General features: G+C 41.4%; 1 protein-coding gene across 5 annotated transcripts in view; it reads right to left on the bottom strand.

The window, feature by feature from the left end:
• ULK2 (unc-51 like autophagy activating kinase 2) overlaps positions 1-21,811 on the bottom strand; it is an 82,536-nt gene that overhangs the window by 7,512 nt on the left and 53,213 nt on the right. For 3 of the 5 annotated variants that reach the window (XM_064582743.1, XM_064582740.1, XM_064582741.1), the window contains 9 exons: positions 19,524-19,661; positions 16,236-16,381; positions 14,271-14,351; positions 12,483-12,784; positions 10,942-11,129; positions 10,436-10,539; positions 3,341-3,490; positions 1,836-2,044; positions 63-241 (listed from right to left, as the gene is read on the bottom strand). In XM_064582743.1, the coding sequence (XP_064438813.1) occupies positions 63-241; positions 1,836-2,044; positions 3,341-3,490; positions 10,436-10,539; positions 10,942-11,129; positions 12,483-12,784; positions 14,271-14,351; positions 16,236-16,381; positions 19,524-19,661 (1,497 nt within the window). The remainder of the gene's footprint in view (positions 1-62; positions 242-1,835; positions 2,045-3,340; positions 3,491-10,435; positions 10,540-10,941; positions 11,130-12,482; positions 12,785-14,270; positions 14,352-16,235; positions 16,382-19,523; positions 19,662-21,811) is intronic. The other 2 variants (XM_045889768.2, XM_064582742.1) reach the window with 2 other exon arrangements.

Raw genomic sequence — 21,811 nt, 5'->3', positions numbered from 1 at the left:
TCAGACACGAATTTACAGAAAGCACGGAGAATCTGGAAGTGAATGACAAAGGGGGCACGTACCCCCAGTCTTTGCTCAGCTGGCTGATCTGGTCCACGACCACACTCTCCTGGATCTGGTACAAGGAGACAGCGGATGTGCACAGCTCCGGGTGACCCCCCCGCACGGCTGTCAGGTCCAGCACGCACTCCGTGAACATCAGCATCATGTTGAGGTGGCGTAAGGTGTCCGTGTGTTCTCGCTGTGGCAAAGCCAATTTGTCTTATAAAATTGCAGCTAAGAAGAGGTGGATACTTGTCTCTGTATATAAACCATGGCCGATGCTACAGTGTTTCTATACTTAGGAATATCAGAATGAGCAGAACAGACTAAGATTTTTAAATTCTAGAAAACTAGTAAGAAAATAAACACAGGTGAAACAAAATGTGGATGTGTGCGTGTGTTTGTGTGTATGGATGAGAGTGGCCACAAAATGAAGTTTCAAAGATATGAGGTCACTGTGCTTTTACTAGAAAAAACAACAAAACCAAACAATTAAATCAATATACATGACAAAATAAATTATCAGGATTATAAGGATATGCTGCACATTAAACCACACTTCTTGATAGTTTTGCAGATTCTACTGTCTTATAGTTTCAGGGATGCTTTATTTTAATTTCTGCTGGGTTTTCAGTTCACAGGGATTCCTAATACCAAAGCTCTAAATTTCTGTGAGCTGCTCAGTTAGTTAATGAGGGGAGTATAGGCAGACATAGTAGCATGCATTAAAAATGGGTAGTCTAAAATTAATGTTGTTTTGAGATGTGTTTTTAGCTATAAACGTTTCCTGAAATCTCAAATAAGACTAAGCTTCTCATTCTCCTTTTACGACTAAAAAAAGGATGAGAATCATTTTCCTAGAGAAAGGAGAATAAACCAATTAGCTTGTGAAGGTCTGACAGCGTACTGGACTATATATTCTAATACACTGGAAAATGTATTGGAAAACAATTTGCGTCTAATCTGATGGAGACTGAAAAAAACTCTGACAACTGCTTTTCCAATTTTAGCATTAGGTCACACATATGTTCAAGATTACTACTAAATCTACTATAAAATCACTGATACATTTTGCAGGCACCATTTTATACCTTTTCTGTGAAATACCTAGTTCTCATTCACACAAAATAGAAATGCTACAGGTTCAGCATGGAGAGAGCATCTGTTCTCTTGGTCTGGAGAACTGATCATTTTAATTGGAAATGGAGGCTAAGTCAGCACTGTAATCAGCGGTGAGGACACCACGTAGGCCACTGCATGCGTCCTGGAGGCCAGACCAGGGAACTGAACTGGCACGGTCTTTAAGTCATCGAGTGATGACTTCTCCTGTTCTGAATCTGTGTTCGGCATGATTCTGATGTGCGTTTCCCTGCAGAACTGGCTCCACAGAGGACAGGAGCTGGTCTAGGAGTACGAGCATCTGCCTGGGAGGGTTATTTCTGAGTCAGTGACGCATCTGGCGTTATGCTTTATTACTTTTTAAGCCCAAGTGTAATCATTTTTATGTTATAAAGAAAAGCAAGCACTGAAAATAAAAAGTTCTGGTTTTAGGACCAAGGTTATGCTTTCCAAGTCCTATCAATAGTAACTAAACTTCAGAGGAAAAATCTCTGTCACTTCCTATCAACCAAAGCTTGTTGGATGAGTGTCACTGTCCACATAACTCTGAAAACGTGTCAGCAATGGTTTTCAAATAGAAAAGACAAGCTAAAGAAAAGAAAAAACCCGTCGGAACTTTCGAGAGCATTTAGCTCTCCCGCTGTGGCTACAACACCCTCCAGGGCTCTTCTCACCTCCATCAGTGTCTCCTCTGGCAGTTCAGGGGCCTCAAAGGTGATGAGCCCCTCCAGGCTGGGGGGTGAAGCACCATAAGACATGTATCTCAGGCTGGGCGCGGCCTCGGCTCCAGGAGGGGAAGCCCCCCAGCCCGGCCCCGGTGGGGAGCCCATAGCCACACGGCCACCGGCCGAGCACAGGGAGCCCCCGGAGCTGCTGGAGCCGGCTGCAAGGAGAGGGGACAGTGAGGGCGTGGGCAGGGTGGCTGCACCGGCCCCTCCCGCCAGCCCAGGAGCAGTCACGGACCCCCTACCGCAGTGTATGAATAGGTCTTATTTTTCCAAGTTCACCTTTATTCCTCCCTTATACGCCTATTTCATAGACATCATCATGGCTAGTTTTTAAACAAGCTTATAGCATATACATTTTTCCCTGTTGCCCCACAGTCCTCATCATCATTAAACACAATGGACGCACAGCAGTTCTCTAAATTTATACATGTGATGATTGCCTGGAGGATTTATACTATTTCTGATTTTTTATATCACAGATAACACTATAATGAAATCCAAAGTTTCTCCTTCTTTTGCATGATTCATTTGTGATAAGTACTCTGAAGTGGTATTGTAAACAGGAATGGGATTACCACAGATCAAATGTTACAAACATTTTTACCGCTCTCGTACAAACTGCCACGGTACCTTCAACAGCAGGCGTGAGTAAGCACACAGATCCCACCAAATCTCAGCAACACTGGGCACTACAACCTTTTAGTGTTGGCTTAGTTAACAGGTATGAAATATCACTTTCTGAAAATGACATTTTATTATCTGATATTTTTAATAATCTGAAGAACAAGATTATCGGCTCCTACTTCCTCTCTCGTTATCTATTTATAATCCTTTGCTTATGAATCTCCTGACACCTTGATTGGTAACTTACGTAGCATAAGAGAATTTAAAGGACACAAGGTACAATATGGATGACAATGCCAAATGATAACCCATTTCAAGTCCAATCTAAATACTTTCTTAATTTGGGGTATTAATAACCTACTTACAGAGTATGGATGATAAAACCAATCTACTGGCCTATCTAAATGTAGGTAGGATTAAGTGCAAAGATTAGGACCCAAAGTACCAAAAGAGGTGAAACTTAGGTCCCTAAAAGAACAAAGCAACCATCTACCATTTCAAAAAATTTATCAGAGGTACTAAAATAAGCCTTTAATATAAGAAGCACCATAGATGCGTAGCTGCTTCATCATGGAAAAGTCACATTTATGTTACATTGCTATAATATAGTATTATAAACATACAGTACTTTTACTTTATAAAGCCCCCCCCAAAGGTCCCATTTATACCCTATAACCCTTTAAGGTCAAGAAAATGATGACCTCAATGTCATTGGTAAAGAAACTGAAGTCCAGAGAGGCTGAGGGACTCGTCTGAGTCGCATCAAGTCATTGACAGAACACTGCACTCCAAACACAAGCCAAAATGATAACAACACAATTCTTCACCTGAGGTTGTTCTTGTTCGGAGGACCGTATGGGCAGCAGTGGGGGCCGCCGCACTGTGTGGAGGAGATCCTACAGTGAACAGGACAGCCCTAGAACTTGCTGCTGTTCCCAGGGCAGGTGCCAGTCCACCACCACAAGCTCCTGCAGGGGCTTCGGGGAAAAGTTGACAAAACGTCACATTGCTTCCACGGTGTTTATGTTTGGGGGTGGGATTATAAGGAGACCTTTACTTTTATAGCAGCGTTTCTGGGGCTTTTTTATATTAAGTATTTATTATTCTTAACATCAGAAATTCAACACAGATCGCCATTAAGGGATCTTATGGTAATCTCTTCTCAGCTGTGAATCTTCTTCACACCAAAGCCTCCTGTTCAGAGTCACTTCTGTATACTTCTAAAGGACACAAGCTGTAGTCACACCTGGTAAGGATCATTCAAAGAAGGGGAAACCAAGAACTCAGACTAAAAATGTGAGGGAAAGCCAAAGGGAGATCAGGAGTCTCCATGGTGTAAGAGCTTTAAGAGACAGAGAAAGCTGAGTCAATGGAATTGCAGCCGTACATCTGCCAGGAAGAAATGGGGGTGGGACCCAGTGTCAGGGGGCCTGATGGGCTGAACATGGGCTAAAGGAAGGCAAAGTGGAAAGCCTCTCTCCACCAAACTACGCAGAATCAATAAGTTGTCCAAAGCTTTTTCACACTCAAGCATCTCAAAAACATTACATTTCTGACGACACAGAATGGAGGTGGGAGTTAACAATACAAATCACAAAGTTAAAACCAGATATAGAAAAAAAACCTGCCATCAGTGTCCATCCTATCCACAACAGAGCATAACAAACTTGAAGCGTCTAATTAACAGAACACAGTTCATAAAAATCTTCTAGGGAGCAAGGAACAGTAGGTGGAAACTAAATAGTATCTATTGTTACATGAGATGTACAAAATGACACATATTCTCTTTATGTTACGATTTTATTTTAGTAGGTATACATGTATTTAAAGATGGTCATGGGGGCGCCCGGGTGGCTCAGTTGGTTAAGCGGCTGCTTTCGGCTCAGGTCATGATCCTGGAGTCCCGGGATCGAGTCCCGCATCGGGCTCCTTGCTCCGCGGGGAGCCTGCTTCTCCCTCTGACCCTCCCCCCTCTCATGCTCTCTGTCTCTCATTCTCTCTCTCTCTCAAAAAAAAAAGATGGTCATGGGGCGCCTGGGTGGCTCAGTTGGTTGGGCGACTGCCTTCAGCTCAGGTCATGGTCCTGGAGTCCTGGGATCAAATCCCACATCGGGCTCCCGGCTCAGTGGGGAGCCTGCTTCTCCCTCTGATCCTCTCCCCTCTCATGCTGTTTCTCTCTCTCTCTCAAATAAATAAATGGATAGAATCTTAAAAAAAAAAAAAAAAAAGATGGTCATGGATATATTTTAAGAGCCAATGACCCTATTTTTCTTACGGTCTTAAGTTTTTCCTACTATCAGCAGTTTTTATTTTCAGAAATGGAAACTTCATGATTAAAAAGAGAAATCTGTGATTTCAAATGATAATAAAGTTCATGTGGAAAAGGAAGAGAAAAAGAGGATAAAAATGATCAAAGATACATTTATGCCTAAATGTTGTTGAAGGAGAAAAATCTGGTTTCACATACACAAACTTGGACTTAAATTACAACACATATTCATGCAGAACTTACAAACCCTATAAATTTAAATTAATCTGTAAAGGGAGACGAGACATAAAATGGTCTTTCAAACAAGCTAATTTCAAAAACCATTCCAACTTGTAGTGACTGACTTCTGGTAAACAGCACATAGAACAACGACTTCCAGGACGGCAGTGTGAAGTGTGAGGAGCATCACAGACCTGCTTCTCAGTGAAACAACCGTAACTGGTGAAAATTAATTTTTTAAAAGACTTATTTGTTCATTTAAGAAAGAGAGAGGGGAGTAGGGACTGAGGGAGAGAGAGTCTTAAGTAGACTTGGTGCTGAGCGTGGAGCCCTACATGGGGCTCGATCTCACGACCCTGAGAGCACAACTGAGCAGAAACCAAGAGTCAGACACTTAGCTGACTGCACCACTGAGGCATCCTGGTGGAAATTATTTTTTTTTTTTAAAAACAACCACTTAGGGGCACCTGGGTATATGCACCCTTATGTTCAATGCAGCATTATTTACAAACGCAAAGATATGGAAGCAACCTAAGTGTCCATCAACAAATAAAGATGTGGTGTGTAGGTGTTTTACTTATACAGTGGAGTATTACGCAGCCATAAAAAGGGATGGGATCTTGCCATTTGTGACAACGTGGACGGACCCAGAGGGTATTATGCCCAAGTGAAATAAGTCAGACTAAAAAAGACAAATACCATATGATTTCACTCATATGTGGAATCTGAAAAACAAAACAAATTAATAAACAAACAAAAAGCAGAATCAAACCTAAAAATACAGAGAACAAACTGATGGTTGCCAGAGGGGAGGGGTGGGGGGGAAGGCAAAATGGGTGAAGGGGAGTGGAAGATACAGGCTTACAGTTATGAAATGAGTAAGTCATGGGAACAAAAGGTACAGTATAGGGAATACAGTCAATGATACTATAATAGTGTTGTATGGGGACAGATGGCAGCTCCACTTTGTGGTGAGCAAAGCATAACATATAGAGATGCTGAATCACTATGCTGTATATCGAAAACTAACATTGTATGTCAACTATACTCAAGTAAGAAAAATAAATTTAAAGTAAAGTATGATAACAATGTCTCATCAAATGGAGAATATCAATAGAGAAATTGTAAAAAAGAACCAAGTGCAAATTTGGGAGTTAAAAAGAACAATAACTGAAATTAAAAATTCACTCCAGGGGTTCAACAGCAGATGTGAATTGGCAGAAGAAAGAATCCATGAACTCGAAGATAAACTGATAGAGAGTGTGCAATGTGAAGCACAGAGAGAGGAAAGAGAAGAGAGCCTCAAAGAACTAGGAAACACCACTAGGTGTACCTATGCATAATGTGTATTCTATGCGTGATGGGGGTACCAGGAGGAGAGGACAGGCAGAAAAAAAATCCAAATAAATAATGGCTGAAAATTTCTCAAGTTTGATGAAAAACATTAATCTGTATATCCAAGAGACTCAACAAACTCAAAGGAAGATAAACTCAGAGAGAGCCACACCCAGAAACATCACAGTAAAACAGGAAAAGCAAAGACTAGGAGGCAACCTTGGGAGCAGCAGGAGAACAATGATGTGTCACTTACAGGGGTTTCATTCAATCTACAGATCAATTTGGAAAGTACTGCCATCTTAACAATATTAAGTCATCTGATTTATAAACATGGGGTTTCTTTCCATTTAGTTTTGTCTTCTTTATTTCATCAGTGTTTCATAGTTTTCAGAATCAAAGTTTTATAGTTTACAATTATAAATTTATTCCTAAGTATTTTATTATTTTTGATGGTATCTTACACGGAATTGTTTTCTTAATGTCATTTTCAGATTGTTTCTTGCCAGTGTATGAGAAATACAGTGAATTTTCGGGTACTGATCTTGCACCGTGCAACACTGCTGAATTTTTTTTTTTTTTAAGATTTTATTTATTTATTTGACAGAGAGAGAGATAGCGAGAGCAGGAACACAAGCAGGGGGAGTGGGAGAGGGAGAAGCAGGCTTCCCGCCGAGCAGGGAGCCCGATGTGGGACTCGATCCCAGGACCCTGGGATCATGACCTGAGCCGAAGGCAGACGCTTAACGACTGAGCCACCCAGGCGCCCAACACTGCTGAATTTATTCGTTCAAATAGTTTTTTAGTGGGTTATACTAGGATTTTCTACATACAAGATCATGCCATCTGTGAATAGAGGTAGTTTTACTTCTTCCTTTCCAAGCTGGGTGTTTTGTTTTTGTTTTTGGCCCAGTTGCCCTGGCTAGAGCCTCTGATACAATGTAGAATAGAAGTGGTGAGAGCAGATACCCTTGTCTTGTTCATGATCTTAGGGGGAAAACATTCAACTTTAATCATTTCACCATGTTAGTTGTGCATTTTTCATAGATGTTCTTTATCAGGTGAGTAAATTCACTTCTATTCCTAGCATATTGAGTGTTATTATTACATTAATGGATTTTCATATGTTAAAGCAACTTGGCAATCCAGGGATTTCATTTTAGTAGGTGACAATAATATTCATAATGGAAACTCAAGGACCCAGAATAACCAAAAACAATCTTGAAAAAGAAGAACAAAGGTGGAGGACTCACATTTCCTTGGTTACTATAAAGTATAGTAATCATAGCAGTATGGTACCAGCATAACAGACAATATAGATTGATGAAACAGAATTAGGAGTCCAGAAATAAACACATTTATAGTTGATAGATTTTTTTTTACAAGGCTGATAAAACAATTCAATGGAAGAAAGAATAATCTTTTCAATAAATGGTGCTGGGATCACTGAATATCCACACACAAAAGAATGAAGTTGGACCCCTACATCACATCATCCACAAGAAGCCAGTCAAAGTGGATCACAGATCTAAATGTAAGAGCTAAGATATAAAACTCTAAGGAAAGAATATAGTTAGGCAAGGGTCATATGCTACTTAAGAAGGAGTATCTAGGGAAACTGAAAAACAACAGAGAAAAGTTTAGCTTGACACCTACAGCTACAGTATAAACACTAAGCACAGCCGAACTCCTAGCCAGGAAAACAAAAAAACTTCATACTATTTAACTCAATTCCTTTTATCCAATATATCATGTCAGACTTCCAAAAAAAAAAAAATTAAAAGATATACTAAAATGTAAAAATAGTTTGATGAGACAGAGCAGTCACCAGAACCAGGCTCACATATAGCACAGATTGGGATTATCAGACTAGAAATTTAAAATAAATATGATTAATATGCTAAGCGCTCATTAGGGAAAAGTAAACAACATTTAAGAATAGACGGGTAACATAAGCACAGAGATGGAAACTCTACAAAAGAATCAAAAGGAAAAGTTTTAAATCAAAATCACTGAAACAGAAATGAATAATGCATTTGATGAGCTCACCAGTAGATGGACATGGCTGAGGAGAGAATCAGTTAGCTTGAAGATGTGCCAATATGAACTTCCAAAAATGGAAAGCAAATACAAAGAAGAATGAAAACAAAGACGGAATATTCAAGAACCGCAGGACAACTACAGAAGTATAACATATATGAAATGGGAATATCAGAGGGGAAGAGAGAGAGAAAAGAAGAAATATTTGTAGTAGTAACGACCGAGAATTTTCCAAAATTAATGACAGAACCAAACCACAAATCCAGGAAGCTCAGAGAACACCAAGCAGGATGAATACCAAAAAAATTACACCTAAACATATCATATTCAAACTACAGAGAATCAAAGACAAAGAAAAAGTCCTGAAAGAAGCCAAAGAAAAAACACCTCACCTATAGAAGAGTAAGAGTAAGAATTACGTTGGACTTCCCTTCAGAAACCATGCAAGTAAGAAAAGAGTGGAGTATTCTCTTTGGATTAGAAACCATGTTCAATCAGATATTTGATGGTCCAGATATTTCCTTCTTGGGATGCTAATGGGAGAATCAATAAAAAAATTACAGAGAAAATGAGAATGAAGAGATTACAATAGTGATTCTCAAATTTAGGGGTACATAATGATCATGGGGAGAGGTTTTTCTTTTAAAGATTTTATTTATTTATTTGAGAGAGAGAGAGAGAGAGAGCACGAGCGGGGGTGGGGAGAGTCAGAGGGAGAAGCAGGCTCCCTGCTGAGCGGGGAGCCCAACATGGGGCTCGATCCCAGGACTCTGGGAGCATGACCTGAGCCGAAGGCAGACGCTTAACTGACTGAGCCACCCAGGCGCCCGGGAGTTTGTTAAAAATACAGATTCCTAGGGCGCCTGGGTGGCTCAGTTGGTTAAGCGACTGCCTTCGGCTCAGGTCATGATCCCAGGGTCCTGGGATCGAGTCCCACATCGGGCTCCCGGCTCAGCAGGAAGCCTGCTTCTCCCTCTCCCACTCCCCCGCTTGTGTTCCTGCTCTCACTGTCTCTGTCTCTGTCAAATAAATAAATAAAATCTTTAAAAAAAAAAAAAATACAGATTCCTAGAATCCATTCCCAGAAAATTTGGTTAAACAAGTCTGGGTTATGGTCTGCAACCTGCCCTTCATTTTATGTTTTGACAAGCAATCCAAATAATCTAGATGTGGGTCTATGGACAGGCCTCTAAACAACTATGAAAAGGCTAGGGGATCTCAGTGACCTATGGGTTTTTTTTTATAGGATCTACTCACTGTATAAGAAATGTTCAAGAGTACATACATGTTTGTTTAAGCTAACTTTGGCCAGTATTACCCTACCAATAAAAACCAATCTTGGGTCAGAATTCTTCCTAACTGGTGATCTTATGAATTATGAAATACTTAAGAATTATGAAATTCTCATAACTGGTGATCATCAAGACACCCCACAAGCACCTGTCTTGATATGCTAAGAAAAAAGATGAAGTGGCAGGGAGTGGGTGAAGAAATCTCAGTAAGTGTGTGAACAGTCAACAGAAGCAGATAGGTAAAATAATTACTTTCTCCTGCCCTCCAACCCAGCCAAAGATGTCCATGTCCTAACGCCTGGAACCTGTAAATAGGCTACATTACATGGCAAAGGGTAATTAAAGTTGCAGATGGAACTGCCTTAAATATAAAGAGATAATCCTGGATTATCCAGGGGTTCCAATGTAATCACAAGGGTTCATTAAATGTAGAATAGAAAGGCAGAAGGTCAGAGTCTAGACTGGCCATTATTGGCTTTCAAGATGGAAGGGGACCCCAAGCCAAGGAATGAGGGCAGTCTCTAGATGCTGGAAAAGGCAAGGAAATGCATTCTCCCCTAGAGCCTCCAAAAGGAATGCAGCCTTGTTAACATACTGATTTTAGCCCAGTGACACCCACTGCAGGCCTCTGACCTCTGAAGCTGTATGATAATACATTTGTGTTGTTTTAAGACACCACGCTTATGATAATCTGTGGCAGCAATAACAGCAAACCAGCGCACATACTAACGAATTACCTGCCTAGAAAGAAACCACATTTTTCTTACCTGTATCCATCGGTCGTTCTGTATTTAAACTGTCCGTGCTGCCCTGATGTCCACCTAAAGGTATCTTCACTTGTTGTTCTGATAATTTCCCAGTACTGACAGATCTAGAAAGAAGAATGATGTTCATAATGGAAGAGTATACTTAAAAATTCCAAATATTTAAATAAGGGGGATTTAAGCTGAGCCACAAAAGGGTTAATGGGAAGTCAGAGAATAAGGAGACAAAAAATAGATACCGGACAATTCAAGGCAGAGATGAACTTCAATAACCAAGACAAACAAAAAGCAGACATAGAACATTCGGGAAATTCAGTGGCAGCTCTGTATTCACAGTTACAGGAAGCACCTGTGGTTTTCAGAGATTCTAAATGTATACAGTTCGTATCACAGACCATGTGGTATAAACCAGCCACTGAACTAATTTGGTCTGGTTTGTCTTTGTAACAGAAATATCTGTACTATTACAGTTTTCACACTGAAGGCTGGAAGGAAATGGTGTCTTTTACCTGCCAAACACTGCTTTGTTCTGCTGCTCAGACTTCTGCCTCTCACTTCCTTGAACTAAGAGACAATGAGAGCATTCCCGTGGGTCATTCCCATCCTTAGACTGCCCTTCAGAAGGCCCGTGACGAGTAACCAAGGCTAGCAGGTTGGAAGATGCTTGCGTTTTAGGTATTTTGAAAGGAGCTGTGGTCTAAGGAAACATATGTAAGCTGGTTACTATGCTGCATGCAGCATTCGGAATTGTCAGGAACGTCAGTCAGACCTGGCTTCACAGACTGACTTCCACAGACAGCTCTGGGACCTTGGACAGTTCACTCCTACTCTCTAGCCTCAATTTCCTTTCTTCGGGAATAAGTGGGCTAATGTAGAAAAAGCATTCAGCATAAAGTACTGAGACTGCTTGGCTCATAGCAAGTCCCCATTAAATTGTAGCTATTCTCATCAGGGATCTTCCATAAGGTAGAGTAGCCCCCATCCACGATTTCGCTTTCTGTGGCCAATCCTGGTCTGGAAGCAGGTGATCCTCCTTCTGATGTATGGTCAGCAGGTCAGTGGTAGCTTACCAGCCGTCACATGCCTGCCTTACTCCCTTACTTCATCTCACCTCCTAGGCATGTTCCCACCTCCCACCTTCTGCTTCTCCAGCTCCCTCCGCCCCTCCCCCCACCGCTCGTGCTTGCTCACTCTAAATAAATATAATATCTAAAAAAAAAAAAAAGACCTCCCCCCATGATTATTATATATTATATATATTCTGGGTGTATTTTGAGAGAGAGAGAGACCACATTCACATAACTTTTATTATGGCCTATTGTTAAAACTCTTCTATTATTAATTATTGCTATTACTCCCTCACTGTGCCTAACTTCTAAATTAAATTTTATCATACTATCTGGTTTCAGCCATCCGCTGAGGGTCTTGGAGCATATCCCCTGGAGACAAGGGGACTACACTACTTACTAGCTCATGGCCTACTGTAGGGAGCTCAGCTAAGCTACTCCGCAGCATTGCTGATTCCGCATCATCTTTGTGTGGCCACGCGGCTGCAGGGCCTTAAACGGACACCAGCGCCTCGTGCAAGCGCACGCCCCTGAGAGCAGCCTGTGGTCACAAGTACATTTAATTCTGGAGAGGACTCCTCCAACAACCCTGGTGGTCTAAAGTCTCCCCGCCCCCCAGGCTTTCCCCTTGGGTGTCACACACATAAGACTCCTGTGGAGCTTACCAGAATCCCATTCTTTTGGTTTGAACTGACCAATCCTGCTTTAGCTCAGGAACCCCCAAGTCCTCCAATCCCTGCACCCTAATAAAGGCATGTGCCCCAGGTCCTGTCTCTGTTCGCACCTGCCTGGACGTCCCCGTGCAGCCTCTCGAGACATGTCAGGTACTTCTGCCAAGACATGTGAGTAATGGACTTCCCTACTGCAATTTCTCTTGTGGTCTGCTGTTGGACCTGAGCTCACCACCCAGCACCCTGTGCCTCACGTAACAAACGTTAATTCAACAAAGTCGCAACGCCGACAAAAGAGTTTAATGAACGCACCTTGGTAGGAGAGCCAATGATGGTTGGTAAAGGAGTTTTAAAGAACCAGTCCGAACTGCGAGGAGAGGACCCCATGTGCTTGGTGGGAGAGGTTCCGAGGCTGCCAGGACGACTGGGCTGAGGTGAGTAGCTGTATCCAGCCCCAGCGTGGGACGGGCACACGGGGTCCGAGTGCTGCTTTCGGAGTTTCTGCTTGTTCTGGTAGATGTCGGTGAGGGTAGGGGCGCTCTGCAGTCTAGCACCCAACAGGAGAGACTGTGGTGATGGAGTCTGTGGCACTGGGGAACCTGCCACGGACATGCCTGTAGGTTAACCCAGAGCACGGGCAAACACTGAAGAATTCAGGGGACAGTTCTTAAAATGGGAAGTCTATGAATGTCATGTTCTTCAGGAGATATTTTAAAAACTGTGTATTTGGCGAGAGACGATTTGGCGGATAGAAGGTAATGGTGATGGGTATGTTAGCTGCTCTTGGCAGCAGCTAGCAGGTAACTCAGATTACTGTCTGGTCTAATTAGCACAAGAGAACTATATCATGAATGGCCAATGTCAGTAAAAACTACCAACACCCATGTTGAACAAAATGATTTCTACTCTTTATGCGAATACGTACTTGGGGATATCAACGTATTACTCTCTTTTCTCACATACCAGCTAAAAGAAACTTTTCAAACCAATCCAGAATATAACCCTTTATCTAATTAGATAATAGGCTTTTCTGGGATTTTATTTTACTTGTCTAAAAATCACAAGCCTATATGGATAATTTTTTTATCAGTTTCATGAATGAAATTCATTTATAACCTGAAGTGCTCATATTCTCTTCAAAGAAAACAGTTGTCCTCAGGTACTCTTGCCTCTTAAGGGGACACCATATTAAGAGCCTGAGAAATAGGGTCTTGATATGGTGAAGAGCTGGAAACAGCAAGAGGACTGCCCCACACAAACCTTGTTGTTGCCAACTTCAGGCTACTAAGCAAGCCTGGAGCTCCAGTTACAAATTCTTCAGAGCTTCTTGCAAGCTAAGCTACCACCAATAACGGTACGGACCTATAACCATAATCTTCCCAAAAAGGAAATGAGAGCTTTTGCTACTGACCACTCCTAGCTTGATCTCATCCTAAATCTGGTCTTTATCTTTCAGAACTGGGTTCTGCCGTGTGTGTGTGTGTCCACATGTACACATGAATAAATACGCACACACAAATCAATAAAATTAGTAACAAAATGTTATAAATCTGGAGAAAGTTATCTAAGATTTATTTTTAGGCAAACACAAAATATGAAAAACTAAGAAAAGAGTGCTTTTCTCAGTGACACAGGATTCCTTTAATTAGCGAACTCCTCAGATGCACATACAATAAAATTTGACTAATAAAAGTGTGATTTGCACGTATCTTTTCAGGCGTATAAATATTTTATATTAAAGCAAGTAAACTATATTTCTTGTTTATCTCATGCTAACTGGCAGCTCTTATCAAGAATAGTATTAATCAAAGGAATGAAACTTCATTGTCTAGATTGATTTTCATTATCTATGTGACAATGACCAAAATTTAGTGCAGTTAATTCCCAAGACTTACTTTCATAAAAGAATCAGATACCCCAAAGGAGATATTTGATTGACTATATGATATACTAAAACATTTTAGACCAAGATTCTAGAAAGTAGGACAACAGACAGAATATTTCATATCAGGTCTATTCCTTTGATAAGACTAGAAAAACATAACTCAAATCCACTTATAACAGGATTAAAATTATTAATATCCCAAACAGATCTCCTACCTGATGAGTTTCTACTCCTGGATTCGTGACCCTGAGGATGCCCACAGCAGCACTGACTAAATTGCTCAGGAATGGTCCCAACTATGAACGGGGAAACAGGGAAAGGAATGAGAGGTGACTCAAAACCAGTGAAGGATGGAAGCAGGTAAGACATGCACGAACTGCACAGTACATTACAGTTTACGAAATTGGATGAGCAAAGATTTATTTCAGTTGGCGTTTACTGAGCGACCAACGTGCCAGGTGCTGGGCACGCTACAATCAAAAGAACCATAGAATCTGCCCTGAAACAAGAGCAGCAGGAAAGAAAGCCACGCAAACAAACTGATGCCTGTAACAGGTACGTCACTGAAGACAGAGAAGTACAAAGAGCTCGTCGTGTTTGAGGCCTGTGGAGCTGCAGGGGGCCCAGCTGCTGTCCCTGTGTATCCACTACGTTCTTGATGCTCCTGCCAAGGCATGCTCCCCAAGGCTCCCAGCCAACAACTGCATGTGGGTGTGGCACTAATTCAGGCTGGGTCAAGCAGGTCAGGGAATTTGGACAATCTAGTGTTTGGGGACACTCCTTGGGCCTGGCTAAAGCGTTCTTAGAATTAATTCCCTCTAGTCAAGGCTCCCCTGCCCACTCCTCCTACCTCCCTCTCTCCCTCATGGGGGTCAGAGCTGCAAGGAGGTCTGAAGGGGCTCCCCCAGACTCCTCCCCCGCCGACCCCATATCCATCACAGGTGCCTCCCCAGTCATTCTGGAACGACTCTGCAGCTCCCTTCTCTGCATCCACCTCTGAGTACCCAAACCAACCAGAGGAAGAGCTGGGAGAGGTCAGGGGGTTGAAGCAGACAGGAGACACTGACCAGGTGGTTAGGTAGGCAGGCAAAGGTTAGATCCCGAGGAGGGGCCTTTTCCCTGAGTGCAAGGATAAGGCTTGGACCTTGTCTCTGGAGACCCTGAGGTGCCCCAAGAGCTGCTGAGGGGGTGAGGGAGGGCCAGGATTTTGTTCCGGGAAGATTTTTCAGCTAAAAAGCAGCTTCAAAACCACTGCAACAGGTGTGGTGACACATTTTTAAAAACATCCTTATGGTTTTTGGTTTTTTTTTTAATCAGGGCTCCTGAGCATACTTCAATCCTTCTCACTCTGCCTCCTCCTGAAATTTCTTCACATCCCCTTACTCTTACTCGACAGTTCTGCCTGAGGATGGAGCCCTTTACAAGTAAAAAGTGTATAAAAATTTACCTTTTAGAAGTAAAAAATACACATATTTACACGGGGTGGGGGGGGGCAAGTTTCAGACCTGCCGCCCCGGGCCCTCTCTGCACCCCCCGCTCCCCGCCCCCCACCGGTGCTGCCTCCCTCAGATTCCGCAGTAGCAGCTGCTTTGGCCCCTCTTGCATGTACCCTGAAGCTGAGCCTTTTCTCTGTCTCTCAGTTTCACTAAAACCGTGCTTTAAGGTTCGTCTTTCTGTTTGGCTGGGGTTTTGCTGGTGCCGTTTGTGTGAGCATTCTCCCCTGTGCCGTGCAGGCTTCCCAGGAGAGGGGGAAGGACCCGTCCTGAGGCTGCCACCATCTTCCTCCCGGAGCTGGAAGGCCCTGTGGACCGAAGCCAGCCCTGCCGGGCACACAACTGTCTCTTAGTCCTCACAAAGCGGAGTGCTAAGTAGGGTAGCCGTTTCACGTACTGTTATCTAGGGTTTCTGATTTTGTGCGTTTGGAGCCCAAACCCAATGGAGATACTTTTTATCCATCAGATCCATTTATATTATTCTATTTCCAACAGCGGTCCCAACAAATGTACCTAGAGAAGCTCACGTGGGGGCTGGGAGTAAGGCAGAGAGTGGGAGGGGGAGGATATGGCTCCCCATCAGCTGAGACTCACTGCCATCGCGAGCCAATGCTCCTAAAAGACAGCGTCATGTCAGATCTGTCACGGTGAAAACAAAGTTGAAAACAACAGCTTTACTCTCCTTACCCAAAGGGGAAGGTGAGTAAGGCCTGGAAGACCCAGTGGAGAGTCTTCGTCCAACTGTCTGTACTGTGTCTGCAGGCGCCGGGGAGCAGGATCCCACCCGGAGGAAGCCCAGAGGGCTGGTGTTAGACCTTCGCACCACTGTAGATCTGAAAAGGAAAATAAAATTACTCCCTCTCTGGCAGGTTCTGGGACTCTCTTTATTTCCTTTTTTCTAAAACGTCCTAACAACATGCCATGGAGCAGAATTTTTACAAATACGTAATATAGTCACATGAGACAAATATAAAATGTATAAAATTATATGGCATGAAGATTCCCTTCCATCCTTGTATTCTATCTGCCTAATTCTCGACACTCCCTCAGTCCTACTCCAAAGGTTCCCACTATTTTTAGTGTCTAATATATCCTTCCAGAATTCTTTAATTCATAGACAAGCAAACAAACTGAAAATATAATCTTATTTTCATCTTGTTTTAACAAAGGTAATATACACCATACCATTTTCTTTTTTTCTTTCTGGTTTTAGGTTCCCTTTACATTCTTAAAATTACTGAATATCCCAGAGTTTTGGGGGCTTTTTTAAGAGAGGGAGAGAGAGGGGTGGGAGTGGAGGAGGGGCAGAAGGAGAGAGAGAATCTTAAGCAGGTTCCAGGCCCAGCTCGGAGCCCAACACAGGGCTCGATCTCACGACCCTGAGATCAAGACCTGAGCTGAAATCAAGAGTCGGTCACTTAAATGACTGAGCCACCCAGGCAACCCTATCCCAGAGTTTTGATATTTACTGTATGAGCTAAAACTGGAAAAATTTGGTAATAATTCATTAAAAGTAATAAACTTATTACATCTAATGTAAAATTATGAAAATTAATTATATCTTCCAAACAAAATAAATTCATGAGAAGCATGACATTGTTTTACATTTTAAAAAATCTCTAATGTCTGGCTCAATAGTTGGATTCTCATAATTGTTTCTGCATTCAATCTTCCATATGCACAATATATGCGGGGATGCACATGAAGAATATCCAGCCTTACCCAGATATGTGGCCAGAAAAAGGAGGAATATTTCGGTAGCCTTTCAGATATTTGTGATACTCGTCTTTGATATTACACCAAAACTCAGCCATTGTACATTTCTAAAAGAACAGCTGCAATGTGGAATCTGAAACCAAGGCCAATGAAATTTTGTTTTACATTAGGCTCTAACCTTTTGTGAGGTATCTTGTACTTGGACTGGATCTTTTACCCATGCAGGATTTTTAAACATTTGGTATTTTGAAAAATGTTGATTGAATGAGTTATGCAGATATTCCAAATGTTGACCACATCATACAATATCAAAAAGTCACATCCATACCAAATTATCATCACAAATCTTAACAGAAATGGCCGTCAAGGCATAAAGAAGCTGTCAAGATCACATGGGTGAACTTGTTTTCAAAAATTCTAACTTTTGCTCAAGAGCTCAAATTTTATGTCACTTGTTTTCCAGGAATGGCAGACTTAGTTCATTTTCAACAAGATGGCTGCCCGATGCCCACAACAGATAGCTCGTCAGCTGTTCTTTCATGAAAAAACAGTATCCCGTGAAAAATGGGGTGAGTTCAACTTGCAACTAAAACAATCACACAAGTGCTTCTCCTTAAGAGAACTACTCTAATGTGCACCAGAAGTGCTTTATGCTCACAAGCCACTCAAGGTTGCGATTTTCAGAGAGAAATAATAACTTCCGCTGCTTCATTAAAGACGTTCCTTGGTACCACTAACGTGTGGTGGTAAAAGATGTGAGAAATCACTGTGCAGTTGGGTGCCACTACCTTGATGCATCTGAAGGCACCAGCAGGTTGCACACCATCGCTTCTGCACCCTTCGTGCATGTGTCAACATGGTGAAACAAAGCAGCGTCCCAGTATCATTATGAAAACAGTCTTGACGTCCCGGACCTTTCGAAAGGGAGCCATACACAAACCACACTTTGAAAACCACGCTAATTCCGCTATCACTTTGCTTTTTCCATTTTGTAATATACCTTGGAAACTTTTCTACCTCAGTATATAGAGAGCTTCCTTCCTCTTTATGGAAGGTGCTTCACTGTCATAGACGGACGTTAGTCACTTACTGGTGGGTACTTGGCTTATTTCTCATCCTCTATATTCTAAAATTAAACAACCTGTCTATATGTAACTTCATACACAGGCAAGGACTGTGTATCTAAAGAGTAAGTTACCAGAAGTTAAAGTGGTGGGTTCAAAAGATATATGCATTAATAATTTTCACAGATATTGCCAAAATGTCCTTTGTAGAAAACTCTCAGGAGTTTTCATCTCATCCTATGAGATGGTGCAAAACTTTTTCCATTCATTGAACTATGCATTTGCTGGGCCCTTTTAATCTAAAATCTTGTATTCTCCAATTCTAGAAAACTTTTTCTTGATTATTTCCTGGAAATTTTCTTTTCCAACTTGTTCTTTCTGGAATGCCTACATTAACTAATACTTGAAGAATATTTTTTATTCATAGTTTCCATCTTCTTTATTTGATTCATCCAGTTCAGATACAGCCTCAACTTTATCTTCCAACATTTATTTTTATTTCAGTTATATTTTGTAATGTCCAAGAGGTCTTTTTGATCTTGACTGTTTTCAATGGCATTTTGTTCTAATTTATGGATGCAGTTTCTAACCTATTTAGTTCTAAGGATACACATTTTTTACATAAGTTTTCTTTTCTTTGCATTCTTGCTGTTTTGTCCAGATTGCACTTTTCTGTTTTCAGCCTTATGGCTCACTTGCACCCCTGCCCTCCCTAAGCTCTGTGGGACTCGGGTCTTGGGGACGTGGGGCACTCTGATGCCCACCCTGCTCCAGCGGGCGCCCCTCTTCCATCTTCTGTTTTCCAGAAACGTGCTGAAACCTCTCATCCACTGAGCATGTCTTTTTATTTGACTTGTCTTTGTGGACTTGGACCTTTTCGTTCTTGCTACCTTAGTGGGGTTTCAGGATGTGGAGGAAATAAATAATATGTAAATGGTCTGCTACAACTGGTGAGATTTCATCCTTTAACAAGTTCTTCCTTAATTCTTAAGAATTATTATATATACATATCATACGATATTATCCAGCTAAGCTGAAGTATCATTTAAATAGATTCATTACAGAAGTTTTTTATGATTTGGTTTTGTACACCTCCATGCTACACAAATGATTATGTCAACCACGGAAAGTAACAGATCTTTCAGTGACAACAAAATTTTTAAAAGAAAAGGAAGGAAAAACAATATTTGCTTACCTTGGAGAACCATGTGGATTTGTGCCAGAGCCGGCAGTAGATGTAAGATTCTGTTCTATGCGCTGATAATTCCTTATCTGAGTAGGAACCGGAATTGGTGCTGTCTCACTGTGAGGTGACACGGGGGGCTGGCACTGCCTGCAACCATAATGTATTGAAAAAGGAAAGAAATCCAAGTAAGACCATTTTTCCTTCATTTTACACCTTGATGACATTGAGAGAAAATTCTAGAAGAGGCCAAATGATCACTTCCATGTGAATAAAAAAGGATCATCTCAAAAATAAGGCAAAAAAAAAAAATCACATTAGTCATTTAAAGAACTGTCCAGGCATTTATAGGCATATTGAGGACTGAGAATCATAGTAAGAACTGGAAAAACCTTCCTCTGCAACAACAGGAGAAGTCCGTAGGTTGGCAAAACTCAGTTTCATCTGCTCACATTCTGCTATTCATTATTATGTGAGGGAAAAAAAATACTTCTAGGAAAATATGCTGGGTAAAAGAACAGGAAGTTCAAGAGCAAAGATGACTGGAATGTTTACAAAAGTCATGAATGCAGTAAGCATTCCCAAAGAACTCTGACTTTTAAAAAGATTGAAAATAACACTGTACAACTCTCAAAGCACATGACCGGTCGGAGGTCCACAGCTGAAGTGTTCGTACTGGCTTTCTGTGAGAGCTTCTTTCTTTGCTTTTCATAAATTCGGAAATAATATGCCCTTTCAATTCAATTTACAACCTATCAAAACATCAGGGACAACACTAGACCTCATTCTTCTGCCCTTCTGTAATACTAAAAAAGCCCCATGAATCTAACAGTTTTTCTCAAATGACAACATTACAGATATAAAGAGATTGTAGCTCTAGTTATCTAACAAACAGTATGATTACCTTCTAAAGTGTCACTTTAGACCTTTTTGAACCATTACAGTATTTCATATTTAAATAAAAAGAAAATCTCATCCATAAGAGAGATGTCAGTTGCTTTCCCCAATATCCATTTGCCCACTCTTTCTTACTAGCAGAACTCAAATTTTATGGAAGGTGGTGATTTGCTCGGTGAAATTATGACACATCCCAGACTCCTTTGCAGCCATGAGTGGCCATATATCTTTCTTGGTCAGTAAGATGTAAGTAGAAGTCTTCTAGCCATTCTTCCTCTTTCCTCCTACCCTAACCCTAACCCTTGAGCCACAGAAACGAAGGCAACAGCTATTTATTTTGACTTCTCATCTTGCAAGAAAACCAAACCTTTAGTGTTAAGCACACGACAGTCAGGACTGCTGTTTCCAGCTTTTAGTCTATAAGCTCTATTTTTCATTTAGGTAATTCCCATTAAGTATCATGTATTTATTTATCCATCCATCCTTCTATATTGAAGTATAGTTGACACACAATGTTATATTAGTGTCAAGTGTAACATTAAATATCTTTTAAATACAATGATTTGTGTTCTTAATATCTATACACTTGATTGTGCAGTTGGATCTATAACCTCAAAATTAAACAAAAAACTTCTACCACTGGAAACTAAACAGCTTTACAGGACTGCACTAACCAACTACGGTGCCTGCAAACTCAGAGCACGGAAAGGACTTAGAGCCCAAGTTCCCCTAAGGAACAACCAGCATGGCCGTCAAGGATCAGAATGTGAATGAAGGAATAGCATCTTTCTACTGTCTCAATTCAATGAGGAAGTACATTGTTGGTGAAGCAAGTACATCTAGGAATTTTTCTTAACATATACATTGTCAAGTTCTAATATTCTTCCTGTACTCGTTAATCACCACAAGGGAAATTAGATTGGAATCACAGCCCCTCTCAGGGGATCTCAGGCAATCCTCTGCCAGCATATGAGGAGATGAAACAGTCATGGCAGGTGTCCTGTAGATGCGGCCTCAGTCTCTGGACAGAACCTTCAGGCAGACTTGCTCCATTTGTAAAGTCTTCCCTGGAGAAATTCCCAGAGCTCCAGCTAGCTAGGACCACGACAGCCTCTTTTCCGTCTAACTTTATATTAATAACACTATACAACCATTACCTGACTCCCTAAGCCCAAGGTAAGGAGAGGGAAGGTCTAAGTGTTCACCGAGTCCCCAGCACGTGTGGGAAGTCATCTTTGGCCTACATGGAACACTAGAAAGACTAAGCAGTCTGCCCAAAATACAATACACTTTTATTTTATCGAAATGAGTAATTTTTGTCTAGGGGTCAGACATCTTCCTGGAAAGAAATGCAGTTAAATACTTCAAAATAGTATCAATAAAAGTGAGGTTCTAAGGAAAGA

The sequence above is a fragment of the Mirounga angustirostris genome, unplaced genomic scaffold, assembly GCF_029215605.1.
Source record: "Mirounga angustirostris isolate CCGP_5_RB_7025 unplaced genomic scaffold, mMirAng1.0.hap1 SCAF_17, whole genome shotgun sequence".
Classification (NCBI taxonomy): Eukaryota; Metazoa; Chordata; class Mammalia; order Carnivora; family Phocidae; genus Mirounga; species Mirounga angustirostris.
Note: the sequence above shows the minus strand (reverse complement) of the source record. Positions and strands in the feature narration are given on the sequence as shown.